The sequence below is a fragment of the Agelaius phoeniceus genome, chromosome Z (assembly GCF_051311805.1).
Source record: "Agelaius phoeniceus isolate bAgePho1 chromosome Z, bAgePho1.hap1, whole genome shotgun sequence".
Lineage (NCBI taxonomy): Eukaryota > Metazoa > Chordata > Aves > Passeriformes > Icteridae > Agelaius > Agelaius phoeniceus.
In genome coordinates, this window is record NC_135303.1 from 9,451,120 (window position 1) to 9,469,485 (window position 18,366).

The window sequence follows — 18,366 nt, forward strand, 5'->3', positions numbered from 1 at the left end:
TATAATGCTTAGACAAAGTTGTTAAATTGTAATATAGCAGTTTTTATATAAATTCTGTATGGCAGAATTTCAAAAAAAAAAAGCAGACTGCTACTACAGACTCAGCTTCTTTCTTTCTGTCTGTCTTTCTGTCTTTCTTTCTTTCTGTCTTTTCTTGTCTTTCCTTTTTTTTTTTTCTTGGCTTGTCAAAGCCCCTTAGGAAAAGAAACATATTTTGGGCAGCAAAACTGGCTTCTTGGCTATGCCAATTTAAGTGCCAAGGAATGCCACCCTGGTGAAGGAGTGGTGCCACTTTTCCTTTGCACCAGTGTCACTAGTTACCCCACAAATCTATGATGAAATGATGCAACACTTAAAGCTCAGCCTCAGCCCCGCAGTGGTGGCTGTATATCCCCATAGTCAATTCCTGAAGCCAGGTTTCACTGGGAGCTTTAGCTGGGCCTTGGGGAGGAATGAGGATCTAGGGAGATGATATAGTCAGCTCACATGCTATCAGCTACTATGATCAATTTTGACGTCCAGTCTGTCTATACTGCAGACTGAGGATGTTGTTTTAGTCATTCTTCAATAACTGGCACAATCACCCACACCAGAACAATCAGGCTTTGATTCAGTGAGGTGCTTAAGGACATGCTTCTAGTCTGGGAACTGGGTGGGAACTGAAGTCCATTAACTCCCAGGGAACACTTAAGTAGCTCACTGGATCAAGGATGGATTTTTGTTTCTTGTTGCTAGTATTCAGGTTAGATTCCTGATCACTGTTATTTTAATGTGAATTAAATGTATGCAATTACTTCAGATCCATGCTGAGTTTACTCAGATGAGAATCTGACCCAGCACTTCTTATGGTAAGAAAAGGTAAAAGTGAACTTTTTTCCCCCCAAGATATATAAATTCAAAACTGAGAAGAAAAGAAATTGTGTACAAATATCACATAACAACATCAACAATTCCATAGATGTAGTTCCTCAGTGCACACTTTAAACAAGAAAAGGGTTTTTTTTGTTCTTTTTCTGTTTTGCTTTTAAAGTCTGGCATAATAATATTAAAGCTGACAAAAAATCAGGGCAAGCTACATCACTTCCTCATACAAAAAAAGTACAAAACATTAGCCTCTAACTAGACATAACATAATACTGGTCATCACAGTTAGACATTTAGTAACTGTGTGTTTTGGAGTATTTTACTGGAGGGTAGTAAAAAATAGCTTCGTCTGCTGATCTTCCATCTCAGGTCACTTCAGTCATAGAGGCAGAGTGATTCTGCAGAAAGGAAAAGGCAAACACATGAATGTTTGTATACAGCAGTCTGGCACTGACATACCCTACTAGTGTGGAAAAACCCTCACTCACTAGAAAAAGCAGTGGGAAAAAACCTCACTCATTACACCTGCACTGTAGATGTATGGTCAATAATTATAATTTAAGAAAATTACCTTGTTGATTTCTGGTGGACACCAACAGTTAAAGTTCAGTCCCTACCTGCACTTGACAGTCCAGTAGCTATAAACAGCTGACTGGACAAAATGTTTCTCACAGGTCATGAATATTTTCACCTGCTCAGCCCTACACAACACAATGTGGATATATAAGTAGCACTTGGTTTCTGAACTATAAACCCATCAAGAGAACATTTAATCCACACAGTTCTGCAGATTTAGTGGAAAGTCTTCCAGTAAATCTTTGCCTAATCAAAATTGACTCTTCAATTAAGCAAAGTATTTCCAGACATTAGCAACAGTATTTTTCCCATTTTTTTAAATTCCTCTATTCAGTTTATTTCACAAAGAGTTTAACAAAAGTCACTATTGATCTTGCCCCACATCATGTGTGACAGGCCATCTAATAAAGGAAGTACAGTTTAAAGACCAAATAAATTACACCACTGTATTTCAGATAACTCATCAACTACAGTTTATCCTTGTTCCCAGAATTTCTGGCAGCTTCCATTTTCTTGTCTGTTTTCAAAGGACTGGGTAAGATGCAGTTATGTTAACACAAGCCATTTAAATTTAGTAGTTTTAACAGAAATACTGTCAATGTTGATATTCCCACTATTTTTTTGCAGGCTTGAAAGAATGCTAATAATTTTTCTTCTGATGAATTAGAGATAGAAAAAAGTATACGATTTCTTCCTATTCTAGAAGATACTGAACAGTAATAAAGATAAAAAACCTAATCTCTGTAATATTTTTGAGGACAGAGTAGTTTATCTTCAGGAAAGAGTAAATCCTTCACACATCCCAAAAAGTTTTCTGGAATGTAAATAGGCAGAATTATTTTTACTTTTCTCCCAGTTTTCTATTCTCCTAAGCAAAAGTTTGTGAGGCATGTGAAATCCTACTTCTTTAGCTCTGGACATGTATGGGGGCAGAAAATCTACAGTGTTTGATAGTTTCAGGGATAAATGCCTCAAAACAAAGTCTGCTGTGATGCAGATTCCCTCTGTTCAATGGGCTTGAAATGAGGCATATGTGGTCAGGTAAAAAACTACTTTTTTACTTTGATGCAAGAGAAAATATCGTTGGTGATGGTCTGGATAGGAGATTTACAGTACCTGTGCACTCAGTGTCTCCAGAGGACTTTCCACCCTGGGAAAAGCCATTAGTGGCATTCCTCGTGGGTCTTCAGGCTTCGGTTTAGAAGGAGCTGCATGACTGCCCTTAAAGTTATGGACAACACATATCCCCTGTGCAATGCAGGAAAAAACCAGAGTGTGTCAGTGTGTTCCCTCCCCAGGAAAAACCTGGAGGGGGAATGAATTACCACTTGGGGGACAACTGAAAGAATTTAACCTGGGTTTGGGTTCAAGGCATCATCTGTGTCAGCCTTGGGCTGCAGTGTGGTCACTGGCATGGCTGGGCATGGTGGATTGCCTTGGTGATGGACCATTCTCAGCCTTTTTACATTTCACACTGGCCACAGCAGACACCCCCATGTATGCCTTATCCTCCCAGAACCACAGACTACCCAAATGATGCCCTTTACTAGCCAAATACTCCCTTCAGACTGACTTTGTCATTTCCAAACAGTGTACACAGCTCTGTGGATGGTTGAACCTCCCTCACATCTGGATGACACCATTTAGCACCATTCCTGCATGCTTCCAGCACCACTGCTGTGGTGTTTAACCCACAAACCCTTCCCTTAATGCGTGACCAGACTCAACAGCACCCACATGGTGATGGTGATGCCAGTAAAAGAGCAACGTTGCACAGCAGCGGGTAGCTTGAGGACATGGAAAAAAGAAGGTACACAGGAGGTGACATGTTTGCTGGTGGAGTGATTTCTTGCTGGCTGTTCCCCTTCACTGCCATAGACCCGAGCAAGAAGCAGGCTGCAGCCTGGGTGGGTCCTGTGCCAGCAGGATCTGTGCCAGGGATCTGACAGCATCCCTCTGGGGAGACCCCTTCCACCACTCTGAAATTCAGCTTGTGACACCTGCAGGGTGCCAGAAGGTCTGCAAGGTCAAAATACAGCTGGGGACAGGCTGTCACTGCTACCAACAGGTATTGGGAACACAGACACTGTCCTGGCCTGATGGATGGGGCAGCTGCCTCTTAAATTGCATGGGTGAGATTTAAACTGCCCTTCCCAGCAGGAACCAGACAAATTATTCACATTAAAGTCAAGGAGATTCAGGTCAGAGGCTGTAGACATCTTTTTATCTGAAATGAGCACAGGAATAAATGACGCTTGAAGGTTTGTTGATGCTTTTTCAAGTACAGAATAGAAAAAAAATCAGTGACAGGACAATCGAGATTTAAGGGATCTTTGAAACCTAATCCCTCCTGATTACAGGGATAAAGTGTCTGTTGCTATGCAGTGGATAGTTTTGAAGCATATTTTGATTAAATGGAACCAGGCACATTTCTTGGTAATAGTGAGAGTGACCTGGACTGCTTGCTGTGTGAGTAAATCCTCAGCAAGAGACCTCTCACCAAACAAAACATTTAAACCACACAGCCCACAGGAGAGCCAGTTACACTCAGAGTCTGGAGAGATGCTCTTCCTAGATTCTGTGGGAAGGAATATATTCTTTGATATACTTTAGTATGTTTGTGAGGGGGCAACAATTCCAGCTTGTCTCTAAAAGCTGCACAGGGAGGTAGTTTTATCTCCAAGGAAATTTATCCTGACCTTCCCTTCTATTGCACTTCTTTTATGGTCCGAAACAAAATGGAGAACCAGGATCACAGCTCAGAGCCCCAGAAACACCCTGTAGCTCACATTTTTGCCAAATTCAAGGCACACAGAGAGGTTTTGCAACACAGAGAACGCATCTCAAGCATACCCTCCTTTTGATATTGAAATCTACACCACCTTTTGCAGTTTCCAGGACAGATCAAGTAAGAACATGGAGAGTAATTCAGATAATTGAAATATATAAAATGTACAAATGCTACCAAATGCATACAAATTAGTATGAACCTCATTTCTTATTAGTATTTTCTTTGATAATACTTTTAATTAGATGGAGCTATAATTAGATCTTGCAGGCTACAAGTAATTACAATATTTATGGGGGTTTTTTTTTGTTGGTTTTTTTTCACTGTGATATGTTTAAAGGGAACACAGAAGGACTGATGGACTTACCAGAAACAAGGCTACAGCACTCCCCAGGATGAAGCCTGCAATCACATCCGAACAGTGGTTTCGATACTCAGACACTCGATTTAGCCCAGTGAGGAAGGCAGCGCACAGGGTTCCCAGACACAGCACGGGCTTGGCTAGCCTGCTACTCTTTGTTTTAATTGTGCTTGTGATGTACATCTGTGGGAAAGGGCAAACCAAAAATAAAAAGGGGTTCCACCAGAAATGCATCTTTCTTTCCCACCTGGACAAACCCTAAATCAGCAAAGATGTGACAAACCCCTTGTTTCATTAAAAAAAAAAAAAAAAAAAAAAGGCACTGGAAAATGGAGGAAGATGAGATGTTTCAGATAATTCAGAGAACAATTTTAGGAGTACAAACCCAATACTGTTAAATGTTGTGAAATATCCTCTTGCATTTACATACTGGACCTTTTCTGAGCAGTTATTCACAGGCTCAGCTTCACTGATTTTGTGCAAGCACCAGTTCATATGGTGGCAAACACGCACTCTGAATGCACACAACTAAATGTTGCCAAGGGACTCAGGAGTCCATGCTTATACTCCTGCAGAAACTGTAATGTGCATAAGATGGAGTGCTTAGAATCTGTGAATTAACTGCTCCAGTTTCCTAGATGGTTTTAAGTTTAAGGAACAGAGAACACTGAGAGAAACCATTCCAGCCATTTCCCCTGCAACATGAAAGGAAACACAGTGTGAAAGAGATTTCTTTCAAAACAAAGTTGATTTTGAGAATGCAATTCCAGGGCAAGAAGTTTCACTGTTTCCAAATATTTTTTAACGAGCCCCACATGATTCTGGGAGTTTATTGGGAATTTTCTTAATACATTCTGACAGAGAGTTAAAAACATGTGGCTCACAGTTAGCAGCCTGTCATTAGTGCCAGAGCCACAAAATAACAAAGATGAAGCAAACTGAGCCTGATGGCAAAGCAATTCATTAAAATCCTTTTCAGACAACAAGTATGTAAGTCCACGTGATTTCCAAAGCTTTGCTAATTTGAGATGTTGCTGCTTGCTTTGTTTTTCACACCTGAACCTGACTGCAGCAGATGCCTTATGACAGCTAACAGTGAGCACTAGGCGGCAACCTTGCCCCAGCCTTGGCTGGCAGGTTAAGCTGCGCCTATCACCAAAATTCACATTAAGGTTCTTTGGAAACAATAGGAAAAAAAAAATCAAATCACTTCCACTGCGTGAATAATTACCACCCATCCTTTCACCCTATGCACTCCTTCTACTCAATTCAATCGAGCAATAGGGAGCCAGATTGCTTTCCTGCTCCCCACCGAAGCACAACTGCTGTTTGCAGCATCCCAAGGAAAACCCACCACCTCTTTAAAGTAAGAATGCAGTCATGCTGTGCCAGCTGTGAACCACAGCTGCAGGGAACAACCCGCACGTGCTTGTCTCCTTACAGGTATGAGATGAAGCTGGATCTTTGGGTTACCCACATGGGAGGGCTCTCTTTGTCACAGATGGGGAGTATCTGTAATTGGAGTTTCACACGTCTCGGCAATAAAATGTAAACTTGTAGTAAAAAGAACATTTTTAGCAAGGAGGATAATCACCGATGCAAACAGATTGCTGAGGGAGATCTGTTAAACCCTCGTGAGGAGGGTTTGAAAGAAGACAAACTGTTTTCCCAGAAGGTGGGCTCCAGTTCATCCCTAAGTCACACGCTATGTTCAGAAATAACTGGGAGAGCTTCTTTGCTCTGATCACACTTCCCAATCACTGCAGCTTGATCTTTATTGTCCAGACCCAAAAGCCAAGATATTTTTTTAGTATTTCCACAGTGTTTACCCACATTTAGAGCATGGTTTCAGAGCTCTGTGCAAGAGACCAAAATCTCAGTCAAAGCCACTTACATTTGGTTTCCTACATACAGCAAGTGTTTTTGAAAATTTCCCACAATGCCATCCATAGAGTCAATTTATTTACAAAACTCTAAATGTTGAAACCAGAGAGGAGGAAAGACATTAATATAAAATCATGCCTACAACATATTAAAAAATAAACTACACACGATTTAACTATAAAATTTGTCAGTTCAGCTTTTTTGCTGTGATCTTATCAGTAGACTCAAGCAATGTATTTAGCAATATGCAGTGTGTGATAGCAGCGTTTATCCCATGTGATTCCTCTCCCATCTTTTTCAGAGAGACACAATCATAGCTAAGGAGGGTTTTTTGTCTGCAAGTTTAAAATAGACATATACATTTTCATATGTATATGCAAATATATGCATGTATTTAGAGCACATTGTCTTTAATGAGAAAGGCAGAGTGGAAGAAATCTGTCCTGTCCCTTCAGTAGAAAGTGAGGAGATTTGTGACAGTGTATTTTCCTTAGAGAATTCAAAATTTAGTACCAGTATTACAAAAGTCTGTGTCCTAGAAGTTTTATGGCCAATGTTTTCTTTTGCCATAGAGATTCCTGCAGTAAAAGAGAAGCAAAGCCTTTGACAAAAATGCTCAGTGCAGGTGCTCATGGTGCTAAGGCCTTGAATTGATCAGGGTTGCAACAGGTATTTGCTGTAGTGTCCTCTGCTATTCAGCATTTCCAAAACTTGGAGGACTCATGTCTAGGAGCAGAGACCCAGAGAAGCTGATTTTAGTCATGGGGTGGATTGTGGTGGCTGCACTATGAGCTGAAAAATGCTCATTAAGCCTCGGCCTTGACAAACTGCACCTGGACTAAGCCCACGTTGAGAGTATCAGAGAGACTGTCTGTTCCCAAGATCTAACAGGTGTCTAACAAGCACCTGTTTTTTAATGAACAGCCTTGGCAACTTATCATATTTTTTTTCAGCAAACCTTCAAAGGAAATTACTGACTGAAATTGTGGCTATGATGGAAAATTCCCACTCTCTTGGGGTCATCTAAACAAAGGCCCAAAGTGAGATCTTTTTCTGCTCTTGACTCCCAGAAGATAAGAGGGTAATGTGTATGTCTCAAACACTGATAAATGGATGGCTGTGGAGCCAGCCAAGGTCTGTTGGAAATAACGGACAAGAATTGTTTTGGAATAACCAAGGATTGTTGTTATTAACATGGCCATGAGAAATATCAAGTTTTGGCTGGAGAAGAGGGGCCAGAGATAGGGCATTTTTCTGTGACAAACAACCACAACATAGCACAGGAAATGGACATGGACTAGAGGGTGGGATTAAAACTACCCAAGACCCCTGAAGCCCTCCACCCATTTCCAGAAAGACTGGAAGAATGGACTGCACATAATAATAAAAAATTAACAGAGAAAGTGAGAAACACATCCTTGGGGTGAGGAAACCTGCCCATAAAGAGGCATCCTTCCAAGCCCAAGCAGTGCCCCCAGGGCCCCCAGGACCCTGGACATCTCATGGCCTGAGCAGGTGGATTGATGCTGAAACCAGGACTGACATCCTATCAGCTGGATTCATGCTGGAACCAGGAATGGTGATCTCTTTTTCTAACAATTTCTTTTTAATCAGAAAAGGAACTTAAATTCATGTGAGTGCATAGCAGCTTGCACTAGGTACAGTGACTGCCATCTCTTCTGGGAGACTGATAAAATGTCTTTAGATGACATTTTTATTTTTATTTTATTATAAGTATGGAAGCCAGGGCTGCTAGCCCTTTTCTCTTTCCCCTGCTTTAGGCAGACAAGATTCATTTCCACCTCCAGAGATCACAGAACTGATGCTTTGGGTTTTCCTCAGCTTCTTTAGAAGGTGACAAAGAAAAGTCTAGTTGATTAAATATAAACCCCAGATTATAAAAAACCAAAAACAAACAAAGCCAACACCAGTGGGAGTGTTTTCAGTAGCAGAGTAATGAACAAGTGAGACACCTGCACAGGATATTTGAGGTTCAGTGAAGGGAGAAGACTTCCAGATCTCATAAGACATTTTATAAAACGAGAACCATTCTCCAGCCTCCTTATGTTGTACGTGTTCTATTTTTCTTGCTCCATGGCTCAATCCTTCAGCTTTATGCAAAACACGACTATTACTAAGCAAATAACCTGTGTTTTATGTTCAGTAGGCCATGTTATTATGCATATTAAAATCAGCAAGAGACTTCTCAAAAATCTGTGCACAGCACAGTTATTAAGCAAAGCTGGATACGAACAATGAATTTCTTGTGTAATGCTCATGTTATTCCCAGCTGACAGACAAAGAAAAGACAAGAAAACACATTTCTAATTCTAAAAGGTGACTTCAGGCAGAGAACTGGGCTGAAATCGGACTGTGGGCTGAAATGCTTTAATGGCAAACTTTCACGACCTTATGGCTCAGAAAGAGTTCCATGTCCTGGCTCCATCTGACATCTTCCAATGAGAGGAGTACTGGCCCACAGCAGATACTCCTGGAAAACTAGAGCTCAGAAATACTAAACTACTTGGGGCTTAGGCTCAGGAAGAAAAACAGTGTTACCCTTCAGCTGTAGAAGTCAGCCTGTTGTAGAAATTTTGCCCTCCTAGGAAACAAAGGAGGCTGGGCAGGGAAAGTCCACAAAAGGATGTAATTAGCTTAGGACAGAACCAGGACTAAGCCTGACCCTGGAATTTCCACCTAAGAGTTTATCATGGTGCAAACAGCTGCCAGAACCATGCTGAGTATATTGTGGGCTTTATTTCACACAGGGTTGCACATTGTTCAGAAGTAATGTGCACAAAATGTTACAGGCTTTCCAAACATTTCCCAGCAAATCCTGATCAAAGGAGTTACAGTTTCTTTCTCCATCATTATTCACACAATATCTAGCCCCAACAGATGGATATTGAAACAGCAATGGGTGGACTCTTAATTTTAGAAGTAATAATGTAGTGTTTTGTTTATCTGCTACCAAGACCACTGGGCAAAATACTCAGTAAATACCCTGTCTTTATAACTTTAAGGCTTTTCTTGCATACTTATAACCAACAAACAGACTCTGACACTACTCTGAGTCAAGCTATAGGGAGAGAAAAGACCTAGGTTAATGCATTTTGAGATCAGAGCCAGGTTAACTCTTTGGATCTTTATGGCAAAACCACCAAAGTTTTCTGCTTTGTTAGTAAGATTCTTGGATCAGTTTTAAAAAATCACAGAAACTTTAGTCAGAGAACTCAAAGGAGCAGTTATCTGTTTCATCAGACTTCATAATTTCCTTCCTGTCTGCATGGCAGTGTCACCTTGTCAGTGTGTCAACTGGGGTGCATTTCTCTGTGATAACAACAAAATTCTGACTTTTATTAGAACCCTCGTTGCAATGTGACTTCAGGTCCTAAATTCAGCCTAAGTTCAGATCTCTATTGAAAGGGCACAATTTAAATTTTAAATGTTCAACAATGCATGGCATGTGAACAAATGTAGCAACCCAGAAGCTGTTTAAGTATCAGCTTCATTTTAATGCTCATGAAACAGGAGCAGGGAGAAGAGAAAATTGAATTAGAAGATCAGCAGCAAAGACAAGTTTAGGACCTCATGCCTCCACATGCAGTGCCTCAAAATCAATGAGAACTTCATTTACTTATACAAGGATTGGTAAAATGTAGAGAGAAGGGGATCTTCCCCTACTGATAAAGAAAAAAGCTGCCCCCAAAACAACCCTCTTTTTCTCGAAAAATCCATTGTATGAAAAATGCCCCATCTAGAAAATACAAAAACCTCTCATGCGAGTCAGCAGTCATCACTAGCACCCACCGTGGCATATAAAGCTGAGTAGATGCTCAGAGCAGCATGTTTGGATGGAAAGGATCTCCTGGCCTTTTCAATCACCTCCACATCCCCCGTGCAGATGTTGCCGTTGTTGATGAACTGGTGGTGGGCCCGGCAGTCGTTCCCAGTGTAGTTGGGCTTGCAGACGGTCAGGAAGTAGGGAGCCAAGTTCCCAGTCACAACCTGGCCAGCATTTACAAAGATGTCAGTGGCAAAAAGTCCAAATGCAAACACTCCTGTGAAGAAAGGTTAAAAATAGTGATTATTCAAACAGGTTCAGACAATGACACTATATCTGAGAGGGAGAGACATAATGAGAGTAGTGTCATGTACTTATAATGAATCTGTGGCAAAAAAATGGGATCTCTCCACCTGAAAGAGCAGTGTAGTGCTGACACACAAAACTTCTCTTATCTAACGTAACTACCTAGCATTAAGTACCTTTTGGATTTTGACTATTTGCCACCTTTATGGTGAAAATTTACAATCCTGACCTAGCGGTATTTGGCATGTACTTTTGGAAGCAGCCCAATGCTTTCTTTGCTCTGGAAGACAGCTGCAATTCAGCTCATGTCACCAGGAGCACTTAACCTGTGAGATGAAGTATTCACTTGAATGCAGGAACTTTTCCCGGGTTATGAAGCATCTCTTGATCAATACTGTAGCTGTCACATCCTTCACTGACTCCCCTTGAGCGTTATCAATACCTGCTACAGCTGCTATGAACATATGAGGATCTTTCAGATGCATGTAATGCCTACACACCAAAGGTATAGAACAATAGGTTTGCAAAATTACCAAACCCAAATGTTCAGAAAGATTAAATCAGCTCTCCTCTTCCCCTTTTCATCACTAAGGTTGATTAAAGGTTGTTCTATGTTCTAAAAACATAGAACAAATAAATACTGACTTCTGATGTAGGGATATTGAGGTCATGCAGTTTTGCTTTCTCCCTTCTGTAGCTCTGTAAGCAGAAGTCATTAAATTATAAATTATCTGAGGTTGTTATGTATTTAAATATGACTAAGAGCTGGAGCTCGAGGGAAATCATCTTAGGAAAGCTGTGATAAAATCTTAAGAGCTGGCACCACCATGATTGTAACATCTTCACTGCTTATCTATACTGAGTTAAAAAAACAGATTAAAAGGCTGCTCTAGTCTGAGACACAAAAGATATGAGGGACTCAAAATAATGCAGCACGTACCTACAATAACAGACAATTGTAACTAAAATGGACTTGTTGTACAAGTGTTGAGTGGGGTTTGCCTGTGCCAGTCAGTTAGAGAGATGGTTTTGGTGGCACAGATCCCTTGCTGGGGTACTGATGGGAAGCGCCCTTCCCTTGGGAAACAGCCTGGAGGGGCTGCAGGACTGCAGAGCTGCTCCTCACCATCCTTCCCCAAGGTCAGCAAGGAGCATCACACAGGAAGATGATTCTGAAGCCTGAATGTATTACTATTCTTCATGCATGTTTATTTTTATTTATTATTAATGAACTGGTATGTGATCATGGATTTAAAAAGCTGGTGGTGGCCAAAGAAGAAGGCTGCCTTCCTCTGGTTTTAGACTGCAGGACTGGCCCCTGCCTTTTCAATGATGTGACAGTTTTCATCTCATTTATCTTGCTAAGTGTGCTTAAAAAGAGAGCACAGAGACTGCTCCTTTATTTCCTTTATCCCTCTGGTAATGTTTCAAGTCCACGGTTTTCCACAGCCATCAGGAACTTCTAACCTACATTAGTCAGTGCACAAGCAAGTTCAAAGGAAAAAGGCAGAAGGGTATCTTTTCAGCCTGGTGAAACAGCTGAAGTTATGACAGAGAAGAATCTTGTTTTATATACAGCACTCTGTCAAAATTTTAATTTTTTTTTGGCACAGCTTGCTTTAAATAGCAACTTTCTGATGTGCTGTGCAAATTACAGGGAGTACAGCAAGGATTATTACCCAGCCTTTACAATAATTAGAGGAAATTTAAGTGTCAGGCAGTCTGGTTCATGCTCTTTATCATGTACTTACATGCCAAAAACCAAGACATTTCAGGAAAAAGTCACGAGCTACATAAAACTATTTCAATCTCTAGGAAGTGCGTATATACAAAGGTACTTCTTTCCATTAAGAAAAGAAGTTTCAACACTTGCATTTTTTTAATATTTGGTAGCACAGAAGGTGGCCACCCAAACGCAGCTGCTGAGGCCTGCATAACCTGGAGAAGAGCAGAGCAAGCCATGGCCGAAACCTTTGTCACATTCTGACTGTGGTGCAGCTCCTCTCTCACAGTTCTGCCAAGCTGTGCTCTGTGAAAATCACAGCCATGTGCAGCAATGAGTCAGCCTGGCGAAATGTGACCCTTGCAGGCTGATTACAACTCACTTTTATTGGAGCAAGGGTTGGCTGTAATTGATTTAAAGGCTGTAATGCCAGTGTGCCTGGGGAGTGCTGGACAGTCCCCTGATGGTTTTTGTACCTCAGGAATCCATCTGTTCAATGGATTTGTTCAATGACCTACAGCAGCTAAACTAACTGACCAGAGCACAAAAATGCAGGGATGTGATTGCCAGCTTTTTAGAGGCAGACAAATTGCTCTGAAAGGCTTCATGGGAAGGGCAAGCAGCCCCATCTCTTCAGGGTCATACAGCTCACATCTGTGATATAATGTCAGAGAGAAAGAATGGGAGAAGACATGTCTATTCCAGACTTTGGCACCCAGGTGTAATGGGAGGTGGCGTCATCCTGCTCTGCAGCAAAGCGCTTTTCTTCGGTGTGCTCACTCTGGGCCAGAAATCCTGGGGATGAACTGTAGTGCAGAACTTGGCATATGCTGAGAAAGGATGGGAACAGTGCAAGCCACATGGGAAGCAGACCTACAGCTGCTCACCAGCAGAAAGGATGAAGGTTAATTGCAATTACACAAAGCCAATCTTTCCCCTCAGCCACTCATGTCACATAGTCTGGCTGCAAAAAGAGGCCTTAAAGAAGAAGAAGAAGCTATGTCTGGAAAGGCCTCTTGACATCTCATTGTACTGACTACTCTCTCAGCTTGTGTCTCAGGAGCAGAAGGAGGTGCCTAGAAGACAAAACAATAAGCAGAAAGTAACTGGGAGAGATAATAGCTTAGACCAGGTATAAGAGGGCAGGCTGTACTCCCTGCTACTCTCTCAGCTGCTCCAGAGTCCAAGAAAACAGAGATCAGATTTTAACATATCTTTACCTCCAGTGAGAAAGACCTTAGACAAATTAAATGTTCAAGCCAAAAAAAGAAGAAAAAGAACAAACAAGGAAAGTCCTGTTAAAAATGCTGAGGATGGATGAGGTGACGCTTGACTTTCCTGTGTCATCTCACCTGAACTAACACTTGTCTTGGCAGAAAAGTCCAAGTATTTAGCAGCTTCAATTTTGAATGCTTCATTTTTAATTTCTCCACTTACGCATCCCTCTAAATAACTGTCAGAAACTCCTAAATGAACCCCTGGTGTCTGGGCTCTGACCCACATCCTATTCTCATGCTCTATCTCATGCTCTATCTTCTGTGGCAGTTCATGAGTGTTGCCACCTCCAGCTCTATGACTTTTTCTAACAGAGGCATCTGCCCTGAAGAAGAATCCAGCCCTTCTCACTCACTGTAGCCTAAGTAGAACCCTCTGTCCTCCCTGCAATTCATGTTCAAGCTCTCTTCTTCCACCCTGAATCTATGTAACATCATTCACTGCAGCTGCTTGTTGTCTCCGTGGAAACTCTCGCCATTGGAGGCATTTAAAATGCCACTGATTTGAAAAAAAAGACCAAATCATCATCACAATAAAAATCAACAAACCCACCCCTTGGGCCTTGAAGAAGAGCTTAAAAGACATTGGGAAGAGACAAGTGAGATGCCAGTGGGTGGAAATAAGAATCAGGAAGTAGAAGGCTTTATTAAGGAAAAATCATGAAACCCTTAAATAAAGTGACAAAAGAAACAATGCATTGAAGGGTTTATGAGACATCAGAAGCTGAGCTCCTCAGTAACATATCATCATGTTTTCTACCAAGGATATTTATTTAGGCACTCCTCTCTGTCCCAATTATCTGAATTTGTCATTCCTAACCTAGCTTGCTCATAAAGTGTTCATATTTCACATGCACACTTATACTCACCTAACCCCTTTCCCACACCTCTGTTTTTTAAGGAAGATTCGAGTTTCATTGGAGAGTGTCCCTGGAAGGACTCAGGGCTCTATGGGAATGCTGATCCTCAGCCCATTGTTGAATGTTTTGCTGTAAGAATCCTGTGCATCCAATACAGCCATACATTTATAGTCCTGTGACTCAGACTCTGCTAAACCACCCTTCATGTAATCTTAAAGGATGTGTAAAAAGAGGCCTGTATCATTAATCCATTTTACAACAGGAGAGATGGGGATTGCAGGGGACTTTATTGTCCTGTTGCCATGGCATCAGGAACAGGCTCAAAATCAAGCTTATCAAGCTTCTGAGCACTCATAACCTCGTTCTAAGACTGGCTATGATCTTCCACTGAAAACCCCACAAAGCTCACTACTCCAGGGATCTGAACCTCCTGAGTATGACCATGCCAGAAGAAATTCAGTTCCCATTGCAAAAGTCCTCTGGAGGCTCAAGACTCCTACTGACAGATGTACAGGGTATCTTCCTTCCTCACTGCTTTCACAACCACCAGTTTTCATGGAGGCAGCTGCCAGCTCAGAGCCTGACATCAAAGAGAACTGTGAGGGCTGATGTGTTCCCAGCACAGTGACCTGTTCCTCTTTATGGAGGTTCTTCACTGATAACATCTACAGTTGTTCAAGCAGTTTAGGTTTGGGGTAACACCCCCAAATACAGCTCAAACCCCATGGAAAGGCAGCAAGTTAATAACAGAACATGCACTCTTTCACAGTGAACTTCAGAGGCAAGGCAGACAGAAGGACAAGGTCAGGTAAGCTGTCTTGTGCAGCTGCTCAGGGAATTGACATCAGAGCTCTGGGGCATATCTATCCTGTTACTATAAACTCAATGTGTGTATAAATCTTGTAAACCTTTATTTGCCAAACTAAAATCTTAATTTGCTGAAATAAAGCCCTAATTTAATTATTTAGCTGCCCACTGTGAAGTGTCACCATGCTTTAGATTAAGTTGTCAACAGAAGCTGATCTGCACCATTTGTTAACGGCAAATTATGCGCATCCGAAGTCAAAGCCACTGGTAACAAGCTGATGAAGCATGCTGAATTTCTAGATATCTGAACTAGAAAGGGGCTACTTGCGTGTTATCAGGGCTTTGCAGATAGACAACTTAATCACATGGATTAGAAACCTAATATAATGAAATGCAACACAATATATACCATACTCACCCCGTCAGACTGGGTCAGGGAGGTCTGAGTCCCTGATCCTGGGGGTATGATAGCAGCTGCACATAAAAAGACTGAAACCTTGACTGAAACCATTCACTAAAATATTTTATAACCTCTATTTGCAATACAAAGGATTAAGTAGAACACAGACACAAATGCAAGGTGGAATGATGTTAACCAATTGCTGAACGTAAATTACAAGACAGAATGAATAAATATACAAAAGGCTGTGTATGCTCAAGTTGGGAGACAGGGAGGAGGCAGAGGCCCACGAAACAGCCACCCTTAACAATTAGTTTCTCAAAGGTTCAGCACATAAACAGCAAGTTTTGGCATCAAAAATTGATAACAGAACTGCTGAGAAGGGTGGGGAGAGAAGGGAGGAGAGAGGACGTGCCTAAAGTAAAGCAGTGCAGCAGCAATATATTAGAAAAAACTGTTCTGAAGCAATTCCACATCACTAGTTTGACCTCAAAACCTTAAAAAAAAGCAGCTGTAAAAGATAAAGAGGAAGATGGAGAAAATTGAAGCATACATCAAAGTCTGATGTTTCCAAGCTAAGCCAGCTTTTTTTCACTGATAAAGTGTTTTTCTAAATATAGGGAACATAGCAGCTTTCACCAATCTAGGCTGTGATACGGGACTTGATATACACTGCAGCAAGGTGAGAGGCAGTCTTTTGCCACAAGCAAATGTCAATCAGCATGAAGGATTCATGTCTGGGCCAGGAAGCAAGAAGAAATTGTGGCTCTGCTTCATGTAGACAAAGTATCAGGGAGAGATTTAATACAAAGTTCAACATTCAGAGTCTCAACTAAACTCAGGAGGGGAGGCTCTTAGAAACAGACATGTGCTGAGACCTTGAGGAAAACAAGGAGAGAATCAACAGAGAGCACAGTAAACAAGATAGGAAAAAACAAAGAAACATGGGACTTTGTTAGCATTCCAGAAAAGCTGTAGTTTTTTTGTTTTGCTCTGCTTTCAAAGTGCAAAAAAGTCCTTAATTCTGTATACATGAAGGAAAAGTAAGAGCCGAAAAGCTCAAATCTAGCAACCAGAAGATCCAACGGAGATTATATTACAAGAGTCCTTGTATTTCACAGGACCAAAAGACAGCCTAAAGTTTCCCTTTTTTTGTCTCTTTTCTTGAAAAATATAAATGAACATTCAGTGAAGTATGTACAGCTTTCTGCTTGTTTTCTGGAAAGCACATTTAGACTACAATTCTTAAAATCCCATCTCTTCCCAGCAACTTCCATTACAGAGTTGGGGGGGGTGGGGTGGTGTGTGAAGAAAAAGCCCCTTTGCACTCCAAAAATTTCGGACTTGCAACTCTCAAAGTTCTCCATGATGTGCCTTATAGGGTCAGACAGTAGTGTTCATTTTTCCTGACACATGAGAACCTAGACATATTGCAGGATTTTTCTCATTCTTTGGAATAATATAAACTGTAATGCCTTACAAGGCAATTTTCCAAGGGGTTAAGTAACTGCTTTTTGCAGGTACTCATTAAGACTTGCTCAAACCTCTGGGTACCAAAACTAAATTGGCAGAAAACTTTTTTTGCAACAAGCCAGACTGCTTGCTAGGGAAGATAACTTACTTGCAAGAGAACTTAGTTAATCAGTAAAACTTAGTAACTTTTGGCCCTAAAGTTTATCAAGAGAAGGCACACACAGAGAAATCCATGTACAAGCAACCTAGTTGTCTTTGCACAGCCAAGCACCTGGGAAGCTTCATTTTGGAGTGGGCTCAGTATGCAGCTAACTTCCCTGGATCATACAGGCTCAGTACATGCCCTGTTTTCAAAACACAGGTGAAATGAAAAATGAAAAAATATGCAGTTATCTTCAGTTCCTTTCATAAATTATTTCATCCAACAAATTCTACTTCTCTCATTTCACTACAAAGGCAAGGAAAAGGTTCCAGAAGAAAACAAGAACACAGTGTAGTTTAAGACAAGGCAAAGACTTCAAGCCTTTTCTAATAATATTAACTTAATTTTTCTCAGGAAAACAAACACAGCTGGCAATGCCAAGAATAATTTCCCTAGCATGGTTTATGTCCTACTACTCTCTGAGAGTCCACTGTATCATTGCTACCCCCTTCTCTTCCACCAGAAGAGAAGCAACAGCATGTTTAAGAATAAAGCCAACTGTAAGAAAACATACTGAGCAAGAACTCAGCCTCCATGATCTAAGGACTTCTAGTGCTGACCCCGCAGGCAAGAGTGCTTGATTGGGACTTTGCAACATGCCAAATGTGCTGGAACAGTCAAAAAGCCCTGAGTGGCCCAGTGGACACTGGTACCCTGCTTCTCTCTTAATGGCAGTCTGCTGTCCATCAATATATCCTGGTGGTCATGTGAAGTTCAAGGGTGTTTTACTTCTAACTGAATTTCTGTGTCTTTCTGTTCCCCCCAGCAGCACACAGACCAGGCCCAAGTAACAAAACACAAGTGGTTTGCTTCCACCTCTGTGGTGGCAGAAGGCACATTTCACTCCCTACCTTCCATGCATAAAGCAGGAGGCACAGAGAGAGCTGAAGGAGAAAGAAAACCATGGTTTTTCCTCCTTTGCAGCATACATTTGCTGATGACAAATATGCTAGCACCTTCAACTCTGTGCTCTAAGGAAGTATCCCTGCTTGCAGCCAGGGATGTGCTCCATGGAAGCAACACAACACCTGCCACAGCCACAGCAGACATTTTCACTCCAGGTA

At 41.4% G+C, this 18,366-nt stretch overlaps 1 protein-coding gene across 3 annotated transcripts in view; it reads right to left on the reverse strand.

The window, feature by feature from the left end:
• Nucleotides 1-159: 159 nt before the first annotated feature.
• PLPPR1 (phospholipid phosphatase related 1) overlaps nucleotides 160-18,366 on the reverse strand; it is a 119,098-nt gene continuing 100,891 nt past the window's right edge. For all 3 annotated transcript variants that reach the window (XM_054652694.2, XM_077171229.1, XM_077171230.1), the window contains 4 exons: nucleotides 10,284-10,534; nucleotides 4,596-4,772; nucleotides 2,557-2,688; nucleotides 160-1,262 (listed from right to left, as the gene is read on the reverse strand). In XM_054652694.2, coding sequence (XP_054508669.1) covers nucleotides 1,230-1,262; nucleotides 2,557-2,688; nucleotides 4,596-4,772; nucleotides 10,284-10,534 — 593 coding nt within the window. In that variant the 3' untranslated portion in view covers nucleotides 160-1,229. The remainder of the gene's footprint in view (nucleotides 1,263-2,556; nucleotides 2,689-4,595; nucleotides 4,773-10,283; nucleotides 10,535-18,366) is intronic.